A 22,391-nucleotide genomic window follows, 5' to 3' on the forward strand; every position below is an offset into this window, starting at 1 on the left:
TTTTGCTGTTGAAAATCCACCTGTAAAATACGTGATTAAAGTGATGAATAAAAAGCACTAAATATTTATTATAAATAGTCAATTTTATTCAAGGAAAATCTATTAAAGCATATAATTTACAAATATTGACGATAATTGAGTAAATGACAGGTTTAACAATTTTTTTCTTAGCAAAATGGCACAACTGAGCCAGTCCACGAATTTGATCTGATTTATTTTAGAAATATTTTGAACATTCAGTCTGGAGGAAATTCATTTCGACATTTTTATTCAGCATATTCATAAAATAATCATTGGATTATTTTGTCTGGACTCATCCTCTGTTATTTACCACTTGACTAACGACTTAATCATGACAAATGCTAATAAAACGAGCAAGAGTAATCCACTGAGGGAATAAATGGTAACAGCCTTCGTCAATATCTAATAATTAATCAACATCTATCATTGATCATGAAAAACAATTACGAATTCATGAAAACAATTACTAGAAATAAATTCTGAACACTTGAATCGATAGAAATGAGGAATCTCTCGATATTACTGAATATTTGGAGCATCAGACAATTAAAAAGCAATCAACACTCGACTGAACGCCTCCAAAAACATATGTAAATTCATATAATAATTACTGAAATATGAGGAAAGAAAATTGTATTTTAAATTGAATTATTTATCAATGATTTATTTATCATAAATTATTCTAGAAGTATGAAAGTATAGTTGTACTTTATGAATTCATTTTCTCATTCTTCTCCTTTATTTTAATTATCTCTTTCTTCGTGTTCAGTGAACGATTAATGAGGCAAATAGGTGCTCGTCTATTTCGTGATAATTAACAATTTTCATTTCTGTTTAATTTATAGTTCAACGCTCAACTGGGCTAAGCAATTATTGACTAATTGGATTTTTAAAATGATGAAAATTCGGGAGGGGGGGAGGGGATTTAATTGATACTTTCGTATTACTGGAAATTGAACAGTGAGAGAGAATATTTTTCTTCTATTTTCAATGAAAATTTGATCTTCTTTCGATGATTAAACCTCGAGTCCAGCCACGAGGATTCATTATTTCGATTTTTTTTTTCTTGTCCCTTGAGTCGAAAATATGTTGAGCAGTGCTTGTCCCAATTTTTTGGATTCTTTCTCGTCAATCTTGAATTTTTGAATTTACTGATGTCAGACAAGTGATCCTTGCCAGATTTCAATTTATTAATTAACACACTAGGATCAAGAGACGATGAGGTCCCGGAGTTTCTGGTAATTCTCATCTCTCTTCGGGAATTCGAAGTGTTCTCAATACTTTGCTTAACTGCAATTAGAATTAATAATTAATCCCTGATCATTCAATCATCACAACTGCATTACGAGGGAACTTATACAATTTTATTAATCATTTCCTTATCTCTGAACGTAATTAAATAACTAATATCGCTCAATTGCGAAATGTAGACGATATATTGTCTATCATGGGGATAATTTTACCTGATAACGAGATTCAGACTCCATCGTTCCAACAACAGCAACAGTTTGGTACTGCCTGGCCTTCATGGCAGCAGTTGATTTTCTAATGAGTCTCATGGCACCTGGTGCACTGGATGTACTATTGAACTGTCCCATCTGCAGGGGTGTGTGACTGGGATCAAGTACTAGCATCGTTATAGATCCATCACGCAGCTGCTCCACTCCCATTATCGTTCTACTGTGACCCTGATGCTGAAGGTAAATTGGGGGTTTGAAGTCATCGCTCTTTTGGAAATATTGGAGGACCCAGTTGAACATTTCTAGGTGACTTCCATCGGAGCCAGTAGGTCGATGAAAATCCACAAGCTGACACCTAAAATGTTGAATTTTTTTTTGCCGTAACACTTGTATTATTCCATTAATTATTCATCGTCATTTGCATCATTTGTAAAAAATCCACCTTATCCTTAGACTGGAGAACAGAGTAACGACCTCAGTGGCCCCGATCCACTTTCTAGTGTTAACTAGCTTTCCTCCGAGCTGCTCAGCCCCTTGGACGTCGAACCCCTGGGCCCAGGCCCACTCGATCATCCTCTGGAGTCTGGAGATCGATGGCATTGAGCTCCTCAGGGGATTGTCAGAGCCAGTGTTGCCCACCGAGCTCCAGGCTCGGTAGACCAGCTCATTGTACCCAGTGTGCTGCAATAGCGATGAAATCATCATCTGGATATTTCTGTAACCACAACCCCAGCCCTTATCCCCGTATGTCGACGCGTAATGATCGACTGTTGAGCACATCCAGGTGTTTATCACGTTGCTGCATCCTTGACTCACTGCTCTCACTTTTGGTACCAGACCTGGGCGTCAAAATATAATTATTTAAATTTATTTACTTGAGTATAAACCGGTTCTGAGTCATCCTCACCTCTAGTGCAAGAACTGCAATCATCAATGCCGTTGTGCTCAGCAGCTTTGAGTTCAATCTGCCTCTCGTAAAAATCAGCAACCGACATTTCCCCAGCATAGACAGCCCTCTGCATATTGGTGACACTCTGCTCCCTGAAATTACCCTGATTGTCCATTCCATACTGCGCCCTGAGCATTTCAAATTCCCTCTGCTCCCTGAGTTTCCTGACTTCTTTCTCCCTTCTCTCCATATCCCTCGCTAGAAGTCTGTCCGAGGAGGAGTCTGGAGTGATTGGTGAGGGCGTCCCCTTCTTCGAGAAGTGCTCCTCGATGTGAATTGTCAGTTCTTCACTCGTTCTGAAGGATGTACTTAGGCATACCGGACATGTTGGTGTGTCAGGCTCACTGGAGGCTACGTCCGATCGTTCCCCTGAGCCCTTGGCAGGGCTGAGGATGTCCTTGTGTTCGATGTTGACGTGGAGCTCTAGGTCAGATGAATTGGGAAAGGAGGTGACGCACAGAGGGCAACTGAAAACACTGTCACGACTTGGGGGGGACTCTGGGGGAAATGAGGGCGAGGTCAGGTCGAAGTGCTGACGGTTTATGTGCTCCTCTAGGCGGAGGGGACTGTCGGAACTGTAGGGGCACATCGGGCACTCCTGGACACGCGGCTTTGGGGATGCGTAAGACCGCAATTGGAGGTTCAAGCTTGTCCGTAGAGGAGAGCCATGACCTGCTGATGATTCTGAAAGAATGGGGTTGCATTTAGGAAAAACGGGAGTTCACAGATTCAATGGGAAAGGCTCGGCGTCATCTGAGAAATTTTTGTCGAAAAAATTAGATAAAATTACTTTAAAAAATAAAATAAAATTCTCTCACCACTGTTGACATTTGCTCCTCCTGCCACACTCGCCGCATTGTTAATATTATTGTTATTGTTATTCGATATGGGGCTGGGTAGTGGACTAGGTGCTTTGGAGTCCCTGGAGGAATCGCCACCTCTGCTAGTGTCACTCCAGCCATTGACAAGATGTGATTGATGGGATTCCATCGAACGATTTAATAATTCAGAGGATAAATCCTGGGTGATGTCGTCCTCCTTCACCGAGTCCTCCATCGTAGAGTCGTCGTCGATGAACGCCATCTTATCGTTTTCCGGAGTGCTGAATCAAACAGAAGAATCGATTGAACTATCAAACACTCCACTATGATTTTTCCTTCTTTCCTTTACCATTTTCTCCGTTTTTTGGGGACAAAGTCGGGACCGATGGTCATGATGAAGGAATTTCTGAGGTTATTGGGGGGTTTTAACGGTTTGTTGGGGATTGGAGATCCAGTATTGTTGACAGCACCACGAATGAGTCGAGAATGAAATGAACGCCATCTGTTTCGTAGTGGAGGGGATGCGGAGAAGTGGGGGAACCGGAGAATTTTATTTGGAACGAGAGAGGGTAGTTGAAAAATAATTACAAATTCATGGGAAAAAAAATCACTGAAAATGCATTTTGGTGAATTAAATTGACGAAAATAATTCAACAGAAAGCTGTCGTGAACTCTGGTCATTTATACTGATTATTAAAGATAATGAAACAAAACAATCTCAGTTATTTAAGCATAATTAAATCATTATAAATTATTTAGAAAGTAAAATTATGCGGGGTGAGTTTACTTTTTCATATTATGGGGAATTTACGTAGCAGGAGAGGATTGAAAAACTGGGAAATAAACATTAAATTGATTTCAATCAGTAAAAAGTAGAATAGGAAATAATTAATCAGCCCCAACCTCGGCGTGAGATAATCCAAATGGGCGCTATTAACATGCAGCAACATTTCAGCCGGTGAAATTTCTCCCAAATCGCAGAAGGGACAGCTAGCAGCCCCCTGCAGATGATAAATAACCATGTGCGATCTCATCTCTTCATCATTGAATCCCTCCAATCCACATATCTCGCACGTGTAGTTCATTTCCGGTGCTTTTGACGCCGCCATCTTAAGCACTAGATCCACTTCCGGTTATCACCTGTCACCAAAAACCAAAGAAAGCCATCAAAACGCCAGATTAATTTTCGAAAATTCAAAAATCCCCGGGAGAGCCTCCGAAATTCCTGCCAATCTCCAAAATGTCACCACCAAACAACAAACAAATTTCCTTTCTTCACTTAAAAAAATATTTCGAGCTTAAAAAAAACTTAAGATCAATAATTTTATTTTTTCGTATTTGTTTCACTTTCTGGGAAGAATCGATAGCCTCCGACAGCCCCATACGCCCGATCGAAACGATAAAAAAAACTGTTTGAAGAGGAAAAACTCGAAAAATGACCAGCTGTTTAAAAATAAAATAATAAAATAAATTTCATTACCAAAACGACCACTGGATCGATATCACTCTCGAAAAACTACATCGCCACCGTGAAAGTGACCCATATTTGCCACTAATTTGTCCCCCATCCACCCTCGAGTGAGTGCATGAGCACTCGCGACGAACTTTCACCGAGAGTATAAACTAATGAATTTTATTTATCTCAATGAGTGCAGATCTTTCGAACAGCTGTTGTCGTCAAGCGTTCCACTTAATTCACTGTTACAACTGATTTTTCATGGATACAATTTGTTAGTGATTAGAGGCGCCCGTGTTGGCTCAAAAGAACCCAACACGGCGCCTTTCTCGACCCCATATGACAGATTATATCACCCCCCTTGGCGTATGTACTTCCGTGGGGTATATATTTACTTCACATTGCATCAGGAAGGGCAAGTGGCGGCGCTCTTACATCCCCTGCATAGGGGATGAAAAATGTTTCCGGCTCCCTGCTACGCCGACTACCGGCAAGTTATCTGCATATGATACCTTGATTTTCGTGTTTATTAATTTTTTTATTTATCCCTTTAAAAATATCGGATTAACTGATTTGCAAAATAATTCTATGAAAAGTTGAAAAATACGAAATGAGCAGGAGGCGCCTCCAGATTCAACCGAGCCCTCCAAACAAGAAGGCAGCGGTCACTGTCGTCGCTTCGCATTTTTCAAAAGTTCTCAAAATTATTTATTCAATGGCAGGAAAAAGGTGGGATGATGCGGATGAAGATAAATTGTCTAGAATTATTCAATCACGTTCAAACACTCAGCGCCCTCATTAGTTATTCCTGCCGCGATTTTCCAAGACATTCCCGCACATCACACCCGCCCGGAGGGGAACATATCGCTCGTGTGATAGGATAAACCGAGGAAAAAAGTTTATAAAAAAAGGGAGTGGCGGGAATTACAATTGTCGCTTGACTATTAATCAACTGAAGTTTTCTCGAAGGCACGGCCGAGACAATTTAAATGTTATTTGCATGGCGCCGGCATTTGAAATGAGAAAGGAAAATGGGTCTTGAAATTTTCCGAAAAATTACCATTTCAAGTCCATTAAAAAAATTGAAATTAAAATTAAACGGTGACTCCTGCTACCAAGAAGTTATGACACATCGGGGAAATGTTTGACTCCATAATTTCAGTATTTTCGGTTGTGGGGTCCCATTAACATGCAGTCAACGATCTCCTGAGGATGCGCCTGTTCACGGAAATGGCTGTATGAACCTCTCTGTCACTACTTCTCTCCAGTGAAGATTATAAACGAGGGAAGAGGATTTATTCATTGTAATGTACGTGAAGGTCTTACTCATTTAATTTCTCCCAAACACTATCTGAACAAGAAAAAATAATTTGCACAAAACTCAGTGAAAAAAGTGCTGAATTAATCGCTCATCTATTTGTTACATCGAATGGAATGAACATTTCAATGCTTCGTGTCAATTTAATTTACTCTCCCGTAAATCATATTCGTATTCTTGGTACATTTGTCTGAAGCAAAACAGGTGTTACTGGTTCGTGATAAATAATCATTCCAGAACACTGTCGTGCTCATTTTAATGTTTACGACGATAAATTGTTCGAGTCTGGAGAAACTCACGATTATTATCTCACTATTTAAATTAAAGTAAACAAATCATCTTCTGAGAATGAGAAATTCGTTCGCGATATGGTATAATGCGAAATCAGTTGATAAACGCCTCAGGAACTGCGGAGGTTGATAAACCACCAAAAAAAAAATTAAATTAAAAAATGCCAATTACAATTTTCTTAAATAAATAAACGATTGGCCGGTGGACAGTAGAGTATTTTTCGGGAAATCTTTAGGGACTAATTTTTGGGTGATATCGTCTTGGGATAAACCTTAATGGGAAAAAATGTTATAGGACAATACTCGTGGGAAGTTGACATAGCAAATCATGTCAAAATGAATAACAATGAGAATCAGTGGGGGGCTATATCGCCGGGTATGTGTGGGTATGTGTTACAATGGCAGTTGCAATCAAGTGACACGAAGCACGCGTTCTACCCGCCTACAGTATCCACCAGAGGTTCCTTTTATCTCTCGCCCCCACCCCTGAAATCAGTTAAAGCTTCAGTCGTACGCGACGCGTGTGTAAAGCTCACAATCAGTCGTTGGCCGTGCGCCCACAGTGAAACTACTCGTCTTTTCCCATTTTTTAAGTTTGATTTTTTTATCGAAGATCAATCACTTCTGACGTCTCTGATCATCTTCATCAGGGTTTTGTCAATGGAGTAATGTAATATTATATGTAATTTATTGCGCATCCTTCATTAGCTAATTAATTTCACCTGAATGAACCTATTGGAAGTCATTATTTTTTTAAATATTGGTGATTGAAAAATGTGGACTTTGGGATTTATTTTTGTGCAATTATGGATTTTTGGAGACATGACGAATTCGTTTATTGGAACGACTCAAGGTAAGAGCGAATTAAAAAAAATTAAAGTAGTTATTACAATAATAAGTTTGACATATTTTCCTTTCTCCATTGAAAATCAAATTTAGATAATCGAATTCTTCGCAAAATTAAAATTTTTGTCACTTCAATTCACTAAATCTCTGTTTGAGCGCAAGGAGACGAGCAATGCGATGGGAAATGAACTGCGCGAGTCGTCCGCTGAATAATTTGATGATGTAAAGACAGATTCATTGAACCCAGTATAATTCTCGTACTCATTCGCATAAACTCGTAATGAGAAAAAAGATATCGACGACAGCTTTCCGCCACATGTTCTCCCTCCTTCTCTCTCACACTCGATACGAAAGTACGCCCTGTCACACATGCGTGGGACACATCCCTCTCATTCACCGCTTTATTTTTCCCCCGGTTGCGAAACAAGTCGTACAAACTGTCTTTCAAAACAATCGGTTCTATCAAACGCTTCGCTTTAAAAAAACAACAAACTTGATTGCCTAATTATTTTGATAAGACCGGATCCAAAGGGTTCCCTCATCTTCCGCCTGTCCTTCTTTACGAATAAAACTTCCACAACTTTCGAGCCATTACCGCATGCCTTATCATAACGGATTATATACCTAGATCGGTAAAATCATTTACCGCACACCTGTCCACATATACAAATATTCCCACCCTCAGAAATTTTTTCAAGATTTTTACAATTATTTAAAAAAATAAAAATTTCCAACAGAGGAAATCTCACGAGAAAAAAAATCGCCGCAGAATGAGTAGTTCTCGGGGAAGAGAAGGGGTAAAACGGGACACGTTATCGTCTTCCCATGGTTACCACTGTATTTATATACATGTGCGTACGGTGACTCCTCCTGCTGCGGCCTTTATTCGCGTCTTTATTTCCATTTTTATTGGGTTTTATTTACTTCTGTTGCATTTTACTCTTATTTTCATTCTCCTCTCGCTCACTCGGCATCTCCGTTTGGATTCCTCCTCTCGCTTCTTTCGCGTGGCTAAATGGAGAACCCGTAGGACCCCCGGTGACACCTCTGCCACGCACGTGCGAGGCATAAATTTCCACTGGGATAACAAAAACAAGAAAAATAAATTTTGCGAATATTTTCGCTTGACTGTTTTTTTTTTATATTTTGTTCTTCTGAGGGATTTATTAGAAGACGAGTGTTATCGCACTTATGGAAGTACACAGAAAATTAAATCAATTTCGGCAATAAATTTCCTTCTCATAATTCAAATTAATGGTCTTTTGAAATAAGACAGAAGAAAAATTTAATAACGTGCAGATTTTGCACGAAAAAAATCTCAATGAATAGCTAATCGATCTCTGATGAAACTAGATCAATAAAGAAAGTATTCTCCATTAATTTCGCCTGTAAAATCACCGATTTATCGATATCGTAACAGCCTCTGGTGTTGGAAAATAGATAAATGTTCAGTTTTAATATTTCATGCTCCATGATCGCAGTGATTATCGCTGAATGAAGTGGATATAATCACTCGGGCGGTGATAGCATAGCAAAATCTTATGTATCACGAACAATTATTCGAGAATTAGCGGGAATAAAATGTGTGCGCAGGGCAATGAAGAATTATAACAGGAGTGTGACCGTTTCTCGTTAATTTTCGAGTAGAAATTTCCTCAGCTCGTTCCTCCCCATCTTTTTACACCGAAACGTATGAATAAATTAATGTTGCGGTTTTCCAGGGGTCAGTTGGAATGACGGGTCAAAATTTCAAAGGTATAGAAAATTTATGATTTTTAGAGAATAGGGAATTTGTATAGAATAAATTGGCTACAGAAACAATTTGTCACGGTCAAGATGCAGCTGTTGATCCATTGTATCCCAGCGCAGGGACATTCCCGCTAATTTCAATCGTTTATGGGATTTCCGAGAATCGAGAGCAATTATGAGAGCAATTCTCCGCTCGTTTAATGATTTTTCATTTTAACAATTTTTTTATTCTACGATTTCTCAATTTTTAAAATAATTAGGACAATTTTTTGTTACGGTACTCTGCGATATTTGAGTCGTATAAGTTTTCTTAGCGGTTTGTCACTCAATAACCGACAGACAGTTGATAGAATTCAGTGAACGATGGCGTCATCGAATTTGCAATTGAGCGGAATTAGCGTAGCTGAACACAAGCGTCTCTATGCACACGCGTGCGGCACACAAACTAATTCATAATCGCAATTTTTTATGTCTGTGAATCAGTTAGAACGATTTAAATGGACTGGAGGCTGGGTAAAAACATTATTGATAAATAAATCAGTGTTTTTCTCGATTCCTACATCCGCTATCGATTAATATTCATCTCTCCGTGGAGACCGGATTATTCCTATGTTCCAGTGGGACTAATTACCCTGGGGAATTCAGAGACCCCTTAATTGCTCTCGATAATTCATGAGATTTATGCATCTCGTTTTGAAAGAGGGAAGACCAACTAAATGTATTCCCTCCGTGTTCGAAATGTTTTGAGCTATTTTGGTTTAATCCACAAAGTGAAGCCACATAAAAGCACCGACACCCAGAGTTTTCGGATAAAGCTCCTTCAGTTCCATTTAATCGGTGGAAAATGATTTTTTTTGTTGTTTTCATCATATTTGCATTTTTTTCTTCTTAGAAACAATTTTTTTTTCATCGTATGGCCGGGAAACTGCTTCCTGTCTTGGATTTTGTCTAGAAATTCCGTTGTTCGCTTTTAAAAAAACAGGGAATGTATATTCTAACAGCGGAAGTGCATAGACAAAAGCCATATTGAGAGCTTGACATACGAAATATGTTGACTGTTGAGAGACAGATCGGTGCTGAGCCACCACTCGAATATTTTTCGTGAGCGTATGCCCACGAGACGGTGGGACAATTTGCAGTTAATTGGCATCTATTAACTTAATTGTCCCCCACCACAGTCTTCCATATGGGACAGACAGTCACATGCATCATTCAGTGTCTCTGGACGGAACGTCCAACACTTGGACTCTCCCCCTCCTCCTCGAGGAGGAGAAATAATAAATTTTCCAGGGTAAAAATAAATTATTCGGAGTCGTCAAAAGTCTCCGTTCGAAATTTAACCAAAAATGGATTTTCCGCCTAAAAAAATTATTTTTGAAAGTTCAACCAATTTTTATCTCTTATTTATAGATAGTGCGTGCTCGAGAATATGAATAAAGCTCTGAAGTTATTAAATTTCTGTTCAAACACTTGAAGATACTTAAATGTTCTTGAGCACTTCTGGACCCAAAAAATATTAAACATCCAAATGCCCAATTTTTATCAGTGAATCCCCCATGTGCCTCACTCTTCTCCTCCACTTGAACAAACACTAAAAGTTGATCAAATAAACACACATTAAATCATCCGGGCATATTTACTCCTGAATCGCCCCAAGAAATTGAAAATTTTCCCCCGTCTCCTCGACAACAATGACCACTTCCCGTCACTTTGAGGGCCCCCAGTCGTAAAACGAGGCCCGCATGCCCACCAAACGCAGGGCGTTCCTCTGCCCCTTCATACTTGTTAAGAACCAGACGTTCCACATGTGCACGATAAGGAGAAATGCAGAAATCGTCTCTTCTTACCTCCTGGGAAATATCCGAAGAAAATCCGACAAAGGAGATGTTTTTTCCACCCCAATATTTTTTTCTTCCCTCCGTAGTTCGAGGGCCCTTTTGACGCCAGACGGTGGCACTTGATGTGGGACAACACCCGATGACTTTTTCTCATTCATTTTTTTTTTCTTCTGTTGCAGAAATGTCATGCTGCTCAGATGCCACCGGGTCCTGCCGCAATGTCTGCTCTCAGGTAGAGTATATTTTCGTTATTTCCGCAAGTTCAATTCAATTTGAAAAATTGTCATCATCATGAGCAGCCAGGAAATTGGGCCCCTCGACGTCTCCAGATTGACCTGAAATCGGAGTGAATTCGCAAATTCCCTAGGTATTTTCAAGAATTTCAGGTGGGTGGGACCGAGGGAGATTGCATCGGGCCCCGCTGGGAGATTTACACATCGACCCCAGGGGGCGCGGTCATTCATACGCAAATATTATACGAGGACAGGCTCAGCGACAATAAGAACATCAGAAGGGGAAAAATTTAAAAATCGGAAGAATTAAAGAATGAATTGCTGGAGAAACATTATCCAATCCTCTCGATCTGCCTAGGGGTATCATATTCCCGGGTATATTTGTGGGCCATAAAATTCCCGAGTCAGAACAATAATCTTGAATTAGACACGGGAAAAGCGAATAAATATTCATTAATTCAGTTTCTTCGATGGACAAGTTAAAAATGCGAATTCCGTGCAATTTGTACATTTCCAATTAGTACTAATATTGATAATCGGGATTATTTTTAATATTAATGTGTGGTATTTTAATGAAGAAAGTTGAGAAATAAAAATGGAAGAGAATTTATCCTGTCATATGCGGGTGTCTCCGGTGGGGGAGGGTATATGTAGATATCGTAAAGATCTCAATTTTTTTCAGTAGCCGAAGAGGCAGAAACTCACTTTGAAATTTTATGTATGTTGACGGATCTGCGGGTGGAGAAGCCCCGAGTATTTTTCTTTTTGAGAATGAGATTGTAAGAAGTGACGAATATACAACACCGCTGTGACTACTGATGAGAACTTCCTGGCATCGGCATCTGAAAGTTAAATATAAGAGGAAGTTGACGATGCGTTCCATGCAGTTTAGCCACTTTTCAAAGTCCACGTGCCACAATTTTCACGGAAAAATTTCATGAATTCGGTGAAAAAATTTACTGGAATTTTGCGATCGAGCTTGTAATAGGATCATTTAATTATAGACACGATATTTATCGAGTAAAAGTTGTCAGAGACATGTCGTCTTCTTTGGATAATTTAAGAGAAGCAAAAAATTATGGGGGATAAATTTTGCGAGGTTTTTCACACTCGAGTAAATGGAAACACTGCGGAAAGAGTTTAAAACCCGTATGGCATGCCTCCAAGAATATCACAGCGATGAAAATAGGTATTTAGGACTCTTCAGGCTCTCCCGTCTTCAGGAACTTCATAAAACCGCAATTGATATTTCAAAACCCCGAAATGTTTCGTCTAAAAACCCCAAAAAAAATTTACATCAACTAGAGAGTTTTGTTAATAAGAAAAAAATAGATAAACAAATGGAGGAGTAATATTTTTAAACTAAAAAAATAGAAACATGCCCTCAATTACATTCAGAAAATGGGAAAAAAAAATTGGAAAATTAAAAATCGTCAAATTAAATTTTCGTGTTTATCAGTAGTTCAGAGTTCAATTTGTATCCCTCAAAGAAAGATTAGGGATAATCCCCTGATAGGAATATCAAATCTTTCCAATCCCATTTCCATGATTCCCAGCGATGACGTCCTCAGATAAACTACTCAACTCCAACGCGTGACTAACTCATGACCTCCTCACCTCTCCCCCCCGGATTGTGTGTCGAAGGAGCCCAGGATAAAGACGCTAAACCTCTTGTAAAAACCCACATGAGACATACTAACAAGATAACCATACGGCTATTGAATGCCAACTAGGAGAATAAAATGTGCGTCGACTTCTTTTTTTATGTGTGATTCCCCACGAGCTGAGTGATTTCTTTACGATTGATATTCAGGCGTTGAACAGGATATTGCTCCAAGCAGAGGGGTGCATGACCAAGCCTTTTAATGGTTCAAAAATCTTGAATTGCAAGAACTCGCCATTTTTTCCGAAGAAAAATATTTGTCGTAGGCCCAAGAGAACAAAAAACAAAATGACGAGTAAAAAAATTATATAATTTTTTTTAGATTTCTCTGGTGACCCTGGGAGCCGATTCAACGGCCCGAGAAAATTCAACTCGACAATTGCAAGAGTTCTGTTCCTCTGGACTGGTGAGAAAATTTTGTGAATAAAAAAAATTTACTTTGAAAATTGATCGCTCCTCCTTTGAATTCGACCGACAATAGTCCCTTTTTTTCATCACCACCTCATGTTTCAGACACGATTTTGGACGTGCGTCAATTCCACTCTTGACGGTAAGTTGAAACCTGATTTTTCTGTAGAATTATCCTTAGAAAAAATATCATTTCTACTAATTCATAATCACCTCACTAAAGGAGAATCCCATTAATTACGCGTAATGAGCAATTTAACGTCACTGTCTTCTCTGGTATCTCAGGAATTTTGAGAAAATAAAAAATTAATGATCCCCCAAATTTCCACTGGATTTCCTGATTCAGAAGCAGTGAAAAACGAGGACTGGTCAGGCCGGCAGTGCTGCCAGCTCGCTCAGTATCCGATTTGTCGGTCTACATGTGCTCTGGCAGGCGCCCGAGAAGACCTGAAAGGCTCCTGTCGTCTAAGTGATGAGCCAGAATTCTACACCTGTTTAGAAAGACGCGAGGACGGGGAGAAATGCTGCAATAATGTCGCCAATGCAACCTGCCGCGCCGTGTGCCGCGAGCTCTTCGATAAGCCCAGGAAGCCATCGAGCTTGAAGCTATACCGCAGCAAGGGCTGCTTTCACCAGATCCCCAAGTGCTTGAAAAACGTAGCAGAAGCGTCGAGCGCCGAAAATTCAAAGCAATGTAAAAGTTTATGTCGAACATAATTTTTTCCATAATTTCCCAACGTCGACAATTGATGTTTCACGAAATTTTTTATTGAAAAAATAATTATTCCAATTATATCAATTCTCAGACCTACATTGCTGCAATGAGGCACCCGACGTCCCCTGTCTAGACGCCTGTCGCCAGGTACTCCTATCAGCGGTGACAATAAAAGCCATTATGGACACTCTAGTGGAGAAATGTCCACCAGTTCAGCTCCACTCCCCCTTCTGGAGTTGCTTCCTGCAGGCAACCCCAACCAAGCCCTCCAGACTCCCCCTGGACATCGGGAAATTGGGCTGTTGTTCGCGTGCTGCCAGTGCCACTTGCCAGGAGCTCTGCTGGCGTGCCTTCCAGGCAGATTGGGAAGCAGCGTCACTTCAACTCGAGTCCGAGTGCCTTCCCTCCGGTGCTGAAGGAGAGCTCAGGAGGTGTCTGGAAGATGCAGATGAGCCGTGCGAGATGGGATGCACCGGTTTATCCTACTGCTCGAATTTCAACAACAGACCGACAACCCTATTCCGGTGAGTTCCCCCCCAAACCCTCACGTCCACCTGGTTCCAGCATTCCATATTCCCCCGTCTCTTCAATTTCCAGCACGTGTACCGCAGAATCGGACGCCACAGCGAGGCACGAGGTGGACCACTGGGCCCGGGGCGCGATAATCCGGGGTTTGGGCCTCCCCGTCCGCGTCGATCCATCCTGCCCAGCGGAGTCCCTCAAAGCGGCGGTCTGCTTCCTCCAACTCCGTCCGTGCGAGCCCCAGGTCCACGAAACGCGTCTCTGCCGAAACGACTGCATCGACCTCCTCACGAACTGCGTCGACTGGTCCCTCGCAGCCGTCACCCAATCCGCCATTTCCCTCTGTTCTCGCCTGTCTCCTGCCCGTCCCGAGATGCCTTGCATCTCCCTGAAGCCCTTCCTGAACCCAATCCTCCCTGAAAAAGAGAGAATCACGAACCCGTGTCGTCATTCCCACTGCGGAAAATCGGAGGTCTGCGTTCCCCAACGTTACGCAGCGGACAATACCGCCGCCTACCAGTGTCATCCCGGTTGTTCTCTGGGAGAAATGTCCCATCTCCAGGTCCCGCTGAATTCCTGGGTGCAGATCCCCAGGGAAGACCAGACCGGCTGCTTCCGAATCTGCCAGTGTACGCTAAATGGTATCGAGAAGTGCCGGAACCTCAACTGTTTACCCGTGAACTCCTGTTTCATTCAGAACCGCTACATTCCCCACAGGACAAAATTTTACCTGGAGTGTAAGCCCTGTCTGTGCTTCGAGGGTGAGATCACGTGTTCTAGGAGGCCCTGCGGGGACCAACGATTGCCATCCCTTCCTTGCGACTGTCTGGCCCATTACGTTCCAGTTTGCGGACGATCCGGCGTCACTCTTGCTTCGTCGTGTATCGCCAAGTGCCGGGGCCTTGAGAAAGACGACTTTGAATTCGGCAGCTGTTCGTCCAGAGACCCTTGCGTGGGTAACCCCTGCGGAAGTGGTGAGAGGTGTGTGAGGAGAGCCAGGGTCTGCCTGGCCCCGATTTACAAGCCCTGCAAGCAGTACGAGTGCGTTCCGGCGAACTGTGAGATGCCAAAAAATGTCTCACGGATGCAACGCCGGGTCTGCGATAAGGATCACCGGGAGCACAGCACCGTCTGTGATCTGGTGAAGAGCGGAGGGACTCTGGGGTACTGGGGCCCTTGTCTCAGGGAGTGCAGCTTGCGGGGGCCCGTTTGTGGAATAAATGGTGAGGTTTACGCTAATGAGTGCGCCGCGTGGGCGGAGAATACGATAATGGATTATTTTGGGCCTTGTATGGCGGTTGGAAGAGCCGGGGAGGGCTGCGGAGACGCGGTGATATGTCCGGCGATTCCTGAGGGCTGCCCCGGAGTCATCCCACCCGGTGCCTGCTGCAGAGTCTGTGGTGCTGCTGCCCGGGTATTCTATTCCAGGAAACAGGTACAATTGAATTTTCCTATAAAATTTTCGTGCGGAAATTTCGATTGATTCTTCCTCCAGGGTGGGAGGATCATTCCGGATACATAAAGTTTATATACGTAGATGTTACACAGGACGACAAGGACAACAGACCTCGCAGAATAATTCTTTCATTTTTCTTCACAGCTCGATCGCGTCTACTACATGATGAATGAAGAAAGAGACAAAGAAGCAGTGACCCTGGAGGCCCTGCTATCAGCCCTAGGCCGACAAGTCCAGATATCAGAGTGTGTTCTTCGCGGAGGGATGACGCCAGAGGGTGACATCTTCATTATCATCCAGCCAACCTCGAAATCCCCAACTCTGCTTGAACATCGAGCGTGCCTCGCCGAAATAGAGAAGATAGTCACGAGAATTGCGGAAAAAAGTCCAAAAGTAATGGCGGAAGTGCCACTGGGTTCGCTAACCGGTGCAGAAATCATCGACGAGATGCCATCCTCGTGTTCAACATGGCGGACATCGATGGCTCTTATACTCTTACCATTCCTGATCATCGGAGTTATCACGTAATGTCATCGTCCCTTTTGTCCCGAAAATTGACATGATCGTTTGATTTTTGGGGTAAATACTCGTTCTCAAGACTGTGATTCTTCTAGTGCCTTACTTAAAGAGACAATGCATCAACCATTGACCATGTTTTTATTAAAAACTAGTTACTTTGTTTGATAATTATCAATGATTTGCCAAAGATATAAAGGACTAATTTATCGTTTCTTTACATGATTGAAGACTAAAAACTGAAAGTTAATATGCTCATCTATGTAATGTACATAATATAAATAATTTAAGTGTTTATATGAAAAAATATTGAACATTAGATGTACATGAAGATATTTTATACGATTTTAATCAACAAAAGTTGTATATCCAAAGAAAAAAAATAATTTTCCGACCTCCTCTAACGAACACATGAAAAATCGATTTACAAAACTTTGTAGCGACCCCGAGAGCCGGTGTGAGCCCCAGAGGACTGTAATTTGATGAGCTCCTCTTTGATGAGTCTAGATACCTCGGCTTTAGCTTTGCTGACGGCTAGTTCACTGGTGGATTCAATGGCGAGGTAGAGTTTACGTTCACCTTCAGGTGGAGCTTTGCCAGTTGCTATGTAGGTTCCCCGGACAGTCAGACCAGCCTCTGAATATTCAGAAATTTGAGCTAGTGCTTCTTTACTGGTGACACGCCATCTCGCCTGCTGTGGGAAATCATTGATCTCCAATTCTTCCTCATATTTTCGGAAGGTTTGTTCGCCAGCTTCACCATCACCCTCCACCAAATCCTCCTCTCTTGGTTGGTAGTTCAGTTTGGTGTTGAGTTTGGCTGCCAATTGTTCAGCAACAGTTTTCGCAGTAATAAGATTCGTTGGTCCCGCACCCTTGAGTATCGCTTCAGCGGCTTGTTGGGTTGCTCCCTTGGCCTCTGCTCCCAGATTCTTGGCAATATTGATCTTCGAGGCCAGCCTCCTCGCCAATTCCAATTTATCCGTGGCACTGTTCACCGGTTGTCCAGGAACAGTGACACTGGTGGTAGAGGGTCTTGCAATCTCCCTCACTGTTCTCTTAGGCGCCAGCATGCTCTCAATCTGCTGATCAATGTCGTTCTCAATATCCTCGTCATCAGAGTCCTGTAGTCCCAAAGCGGCCTTCTGGAACTTCTTCTTCTCATTAGCAAGCGCTGCTTCAGACTCATCGAACTTGAAGCCCTTGCCACTGAAGCCTCCGCCTGTGTGAAGTTTCTTCCCCTCCGCTGCTTGTTTCGCTCTGTACCTATCCCAGAGGATCCTCAGGGGCTCCGGTACGGGAACACCAGCGAGCTCATGAGCCCTGACGATTTCCCCCGCGTACCGCTCCTGCTCGGCCGTGATGAAGGTGTAAGCATATCCCTTGTTACCAGCCCTACCAGTCCTCCCACATCGATGAACGTAATCCTCGTAATGATTCGGACAATCGTAATTGATGACCAGAACTAACTGCTTGACGTCCAATCCTCTGGCAGCCACTGAAGTTGCAACCAGGATCTTCGTTCTCCCCGCTTTGAAGTCAATCATCGTTGAATCTCTGTCACACTGATCAATCCCTCCATGAAGGGACATACAGGAGTACGATGCCTTCATCAAATCCTTCAACAGGGTATCTGCATTCTCCTGCTTGTCGACAAAGATGATCGTCGATCCCTTGTCCTGGTAGTGCCCCAAAATCTCCAACAACTTGTAGAATTTTTGCTCTTCTTCCAAAACAACCACGTGTTGCTCCACATCCTTGCAGACGACCGATCTCCCACCGACCTGGACCTCAACCGGTCTCGTTAGTATTCTCCGAGCTAGTGCTTCCATTTGTCGGGGGAACGTCGCTGAGAACAGAACGCTCTGTCTATCTGGACGTACATTTTCCATGATCCTCATGACTTGCGGTTCAAATCCCATATCGAACATTCGATCCGCTTCGTCAAGAACTACGTAAGTGACTCTCCGTAAATTCGTAACTCTACCCGAGTTAGCAGCAAGCATGTCTATCATCCTGCCCGGTGTGCAGACGATGATTTCAGCTCCACGTTTCAGCTCAGCGATCTGTTCGGAGATGCCAGTCCCTCCATAAACGCAAACATGACTGAGACCCAAGGACTTGGTAAACTTCTTGGAGTCCCTTCCGATCTGCATGCAAAGTTCACGAGTCGGTGTCATTATCAGCGCTATTGGACCATCGCCGTCTGCCAATGGCGGCTGGTCGAGAATATGTCTGAACATGGGTAATAGAAAGGCAAGGGTCTTTCCACTCCCCGTTTTCGCGATTCCGATTAAATCCCTGCCAGACATTATCGCGGGGATCGCTTGACATTGAATGGGCGTTGGTTTTTCATAGCCCAACTTTTTGAGGACTTCCAATTCTTTCTTCGTAACACCGCACTGTGCCCACGACTTAATAGGCTTCGGGCAACCCTTACCCTTGACTCTGATCCCCTCGAGTTCCTCCTTATAAGCATCAACCTCCTCCCCCGTCATTCTCGCGATCTCCGGAACTTCTACGTAAAATGATTTTCGAAAGGACGCGTACTCCGTTGTGGCATGATCGACCTTCGCGAGTTCGCGTTTCTGTTTGTTAGCGATTCCAGCTGCGGTCTCGTGGAGATTCTCCCCCTCCTCCTCGCTCGAGTACTCCAGCCCATCCTGATTCTGCTCAATCAGTTCTCCCTTTTGCTTCTGGACTTTTTTCTTCGCGACACCCGTTACGAAGACAACACCACCACTCTGAGGGTTTCCCGTGGAGCCATTGGTATTCGACTTACCCTTCTCGAACTTGTTGACCTTGCGCACTTCCTCCTGAACTTCTGCCATGAACGCGTCGAGGGGATCTATCTCGTCTTCCTCAGTCTTGACGACTTCGCTAATGTCCTCTTCCTCCTTCTCCTCGTCGCCGTCTTTGGGGTCTTTGAGGTGCACTGGGAGCGGTGTCTCCTCGTCGCTGTCGTCCTCCAACGACCACTTCTTCATCGGCAACTGGAGATTTGCCAAAATTGAGGATTTTCCGTCTTTCTTGGTGGCCTCAAGCTCATTCTTCTTACGTTCTGCACGCCACCTTTCGATCCTCTCTCGTCGCTTCTGCATTTCCAGCTCGAGCCGCTTCTGCTCCTCCTCTTTGTCGAGTTTTGTGTGGTCAAAGGGCAAATCTTCATTATCAACTTTCTCTTTATCTTTTTTATCCCGCGATCGGGATCGCTTTCGGTCTTTTCCACGGGAGGACTTCGACGATTCTACACGTTTCTCTTTACTGTCCCCGCGCTTCCTGTCGCGGTCGCGATCACGTTCGGAACGATCTCTTCGGGTCTCGCGATCACGCTCGCGTTCCCGAGAACGACTACGTCGGTCCCTGTGACGGGTTGACTTCTCACGCTCACGATCACGATCTCTGCTGCGGGATCGTTTGCGTTTTTTCTCAGGTGAGGGTGAACGCGATCGGGAGCGAGACCGGGAACGTCTTCTGTGATGCCTTTCTCTGTGGAAATGAAAATACTTTTTTGTATTATTTTATTTCATGATAAAAATCAATATGGCTGAGATAACACTTCAAGAATTTAAGAACTCATTTATTAAACTTAAAAATATATTTATAAATTATTGAAAAATGAGATGAAGGTACAATTATAATCTAATTACAATATTTTCAATTGTGAAACTACGTCATTGACGTGATAATCGAATGACTGATCAGCTTAAGTGGTAATTTAAGTAGATAAAAAAATAATAAAAGATGAAATAATGAAAATATAATTCAAAAAACTTGGAAAACTCTTGCCCCGCAACACTTTTCCAAAAATAAAAATATACTGATGAGTTTCCATAAACGATCTGTCACCACAAAGACAGGATAATTGGAAAATCAATTGAAATATTATTTTGGAATTCTATTAATTGTTATCACTGTGTCAATATCAAAAATACACTTGCTCCGATAACCCCAGCTTAAGTTAACCTCAAAATCAACACAATCACCTCCACTACTTACTTGTCGCTACTCCGTACCATTTTCCTGGTATCACAATAATTTAGGCAGAAACAATTAGGATCCCTTTCTTAATTGTTCGCAGTCAACTGACTTTTAACTACAACCCACAAACAACATCATTGTTTTCCCATGTTAACAAAACGTATTGGACGCGACTGAGAATACAACTCGGCATTTATAGGGTCGAATCGACGAATAAATTACGTTTTCCACGACTCCGGCTTCATGTCCCCGGGTTATAGCGCTCTGTGGTTTGACTGTACATTCTGGAACGTAGGCAATGGAGAACGAACCCGTGGCGCCACCCGAAGTCAACCCGTGGACAAACCTAATCGTTAATGCAGGGTTCGCGGTGCCTGCGAACGGTAGGAGAACCTCTCATCGATAACTTATCAATTGATCAGATTACATGACTCGAGGAGGAACAGTCAGGTGGTGGTAAAGTGAATTTATACCGCTGAACGTATTGAAAAATTCGAAAAAAAATTCACCCGTTCGATTATTCGAAGGTTTTTTATTTTTATTACAAACATTCAAGATTTTTAATCAATTTGGAAGTGGCTCTGAGCTACTCCTTATGTGTCTGAACTGTCATGACACCGCTATGACAACTTCAGTATCTTATAAAAAGTATCAGAAGCCAAAAAGACTCGGAGGACTACAGGGTACCCCCCAGTCCTCGGGGAGCAATTTATCCATCACCGGGATTCGACTGCACTTCACTTCCTTGAGGAGCCTCATGTCAAACCCAAACTGACAATCGTGTCAGTTCCACCGAAGTAGTCACTGGTTAGTAACGACTATTTTGAATGACCTACGACTGCCATTAATCGTTTTGACGTTTGTGTAGAGGCATATCTCATAATTGCATGTACCAATTGATCAACTCCCCCTCCCCCCTTCGGCCCCTCGGGCCGTTTTCTCCAACAACCAAACCAGAAATGATCAGCATGTATTAGTACAATGATTTATGCATCGTGAGACAGCAAAACTGTCATTTCACTGGGCTTCACACGCTGTACAAATTTTCTCTCGTTCACTCAGTTGACAGAAGAAGTCGTTATGGTAATTCCAGTGACGTCACTAAAGCATAATTTTTTAGTTCGTTTGAACTTCATTATCATTGGGTCAACATGGATGCAGAGAGTTTTATCATGCACTTGTGAACCCCTTTATCACTATTGAAACAATAGTATTGACGTGAGTGTGTAAAAAAATGGATTAAATGAGTCCTGGACAGTTGAAGTTAATATGGTAAATTAAAATGTGTAATTAACTACACACTGTTACCATAATTTTTCTCAAACCATTTTTATAAAAATGATTAACTAGGGCGGATCATTGCTGGCTGTTTCTACTTCTTCAGTAGAAATTTCCCTGTTCTATCCGCCAATTTTGCAAACCTCATTTTTTTTTCATTCTTATTTGGAGTTAATTATTTTAAACATAGAAAGCTCTTTCCTCGGGACTTCTCGACCTTTTAAACATTTTTTTTTTATAACAAAAATATTTGTTGAACGGCGCCGATAGCGGAGAACAATAAAACCCCAATGACCCTTCAAATTCTTCTAAAACAAAACAAATTACTCGTGTGGATTTGAGTGAAAGATGATAATAGTGAATTTACATTCACCAATGGGGGAAGGGGGTGGGGTGGGGGGCGAGGGAGGGAGGGAATTCAATGGGTAAAGATTTTAAAGTCCTGATGTGAGCCATATCGCTTCCCTCGCCCACGCATTCACCCATTTTCTCCCCCTCGGTTGTTCCTTTATTTTTTGTGTCTCAAGCCCGTTGAACATTATAGGAAACGGACCTCCGTGCGCGGGCAAAGTTTAAATGGCTCTCCAATGGATTACAGTATTTTTTCCTCTTTGTCTCATCGATTGGAACTTGAAAAAAGCATCTCCTCGTGTGGTTGGAGAGCCATCGAGGTTTATACCGATAAAGAAGTAGCCACTATCTTACCACCCGGTTCCCCTCGTAAAAACTGCAGCCACCTACCTTTTCTCAATGGCTGGGGCCACCTAAGATCCTTGTTAATGCTAATTTTTTCGATAAACTGGAAAAAATGAAGGAGATATTTTTTTTAAAGGCACATTTTATGGGGCACGAGGTGTGAAATATATTGTCAG

The 22,391-nt window shown here is 42.4% G+C and overlaps 3 protein-coding genes across 6 annotated transcripts; 1 reads left to right on the forward strand and 2 right to left on the reverse strand.

The window, feature by feature from the left end:
• Nucleotides 1–64: 64 nt before the first annotated feature.
• On the reverse strand, nucleotides 65–10,901 carry LOC135166626 (zinc finger-containing ubiquitin peptidase 1-like). 4 transcript variants are annotated; one of them, XM_064129077.1, is made up of 7 exons: nucleotides 10,758–10,901; nucleotides 4,155–4,391; nucleotides 3,249–3,532; nucleotides 2,389–3,114; nucleotides 1,924–2,320; nucleotides 1,485–1,836; nucleotides 65–1,311 (listed from the first exon to the last, which is right to left on the reverse strand). In XM_064129077.1, the coding sequence occupies exons 2-7, from the start codon at nucleotides 4,358–4,360 to the stop codon at nucleotides 1,267–1,269; spliced, it is 2,010 nt and encodes a 669-aa protein (XP_063985147.1). In that variant the 5' UTR covers nucleotides 4,361–4,391; nucleotides 10,758–10,901; the 3' UTR covers nucleotides 65–1,266. The 4 variants fall into 4 exon arrangements, with proteins under 4 accessions (XP_063985147.1, XP_063985146.1, XP_063985145.1 ...); XM_064129076.1 differs by lacking the exon at nucleotides 10,758–10,901 and adding an exon at nucleotides 4,732–5,055; XM_064129075.1 differs by lacking the exons at nucleotides 4,155–4,391; nucleotides 10,758–10,901 and adding an exon at nucleotides 3,601–4,103 and having other exon boundaries at nucleotides 3,252–3,532.
• LOC135166625 (reversion-inducing cysteine-rich protein with Kazal motifs) lies at nucleotides 6,861–16,460 on the forward strand. Its single transcript, XM_064129072.1, has 8 exons — nucleotides 6,861–7,168; nucleotides 10,928–10,980; nucleotides 12,967–13,050; nucleotides 13,158–13,194; nucleotides 13,399–13,746; nucleotides 13,859–14,291; nucleotides 14,365–15,724; nucleotides 15,890–16,460. Exons 1-8 carry the CDS (start codon nucleotides 7,090–7,092, stop codon nucleotides 16,271–16,273), a joined length of 2,778 nt encoding a protein of 925 aa, XP_063985142.1. The 5' UTR covers nucleotides 6,861–7,089; the 3' UTR covers nucleotides 16,274–16,460.
• Nucleotides 16,386–20,495, reverse strand: LOC135166624 (probable ATP-dependent RNA helicase DDX46). The gene is made up of 2 exons (XM_064129071.1): nucleotides 20,260–20,495; nucleotides 16,386–19,749 (listed from the first exon to the last, which is right to left on the reverse strand). Exons 1-2 carry the CDS (start codon nucleotides 20,277–20,279, stop codon nucleotides 16,686–16,688), a joined length of 3,084 nt encoding a protein of 1,027 aa, XP_063985141.1. The 5' UTR covers nucleotides 20,280–20,495; the 3' UTR covers nucleotides 16,386–16,685.
• Between the last annotated feature and the right edge of the window lie 1,896 nt (nucleotides 20,496–22,391).

This window comes from Diachasmimorpha longicaudata, chromosome 10 (assembly GCF_034640455.1).
Source record: "Diachasmimorpha longicaudata isolate KC_UGA_2023 chromosome 10, iyDiaLong2, whole genome shotgun sequence".
NCBI lineage: Eukaryota > Metazoa > Arthropoda > Insecta > Hymenoptera > Braconidae > Diachasmimorpha > Diachasmimorpha longicaudata.

What these genes read in the sequence shown, in the direction of transcription:
- LOC135166626 (XM_064129073.1), bottom strand. Translation starts at nt 3,932, where the DNA reads ATGACCAGAGTTCACGACAGCTTTCTGTTGAATTATTTTCGTCAATTT. An exon ending in CCCAAAAAACGGAGAAAATG is followed by an intron (nt 3,533 to 3,600) that starts GTAAAGGAAAGA and finishes TGTTTGATTCAG; the next exon opens with CACTCCGGAAAACGATAAGA. An exon ending in TTGCAGTTCTTGCACTAGAG is followed by an intron (nt 2,321 to 2,388) that starts GTGAGGATGACT and finishes TTTGACGCCCAG; the next exon opens with GTCTGGTACCAAAAGTGAGA.
- LOC135166625 (XM_064129072.1), top strand. Translation starts at nt 7,090, where the DNA reads ATGTGGACTTTGGGATTTATTTTTGTGCAATTATGGATTTTTGGAGAC. An exon ending in GCCGCAATGTCTGCTCTCAG is followed by an intron (nt 10,981 to 12,966) that starts GTAGAGTATATT and finishes AATTTTTTTTAG; the next exon opens with ATTTCTCTGGTGACCCTGGG. An exon ending in TATTCTATTCCAGGAAACAG is followed by an intron (nt 15,725 to 15,889) that starts GTACAATTGAAT and finishes TTTTCTTCACAG; the next exon opens with CTCGATCGCGTCTACTACAT.
- LOC135166624 (XM_064129071.1), bottom strand. Translation starts at nt 20,279, where the DNA reads ATGGTACGGAGTAGCGACAA. An exon ending in ATGGTACGGAGTAGCGACAA is followed by an intron (nt 19,750 to 20,259) that starts GTAAGTAGTGGA and finishes TCATTTCCACAG; the next exon opens with AGAAAGGCATCACAGAAGAC.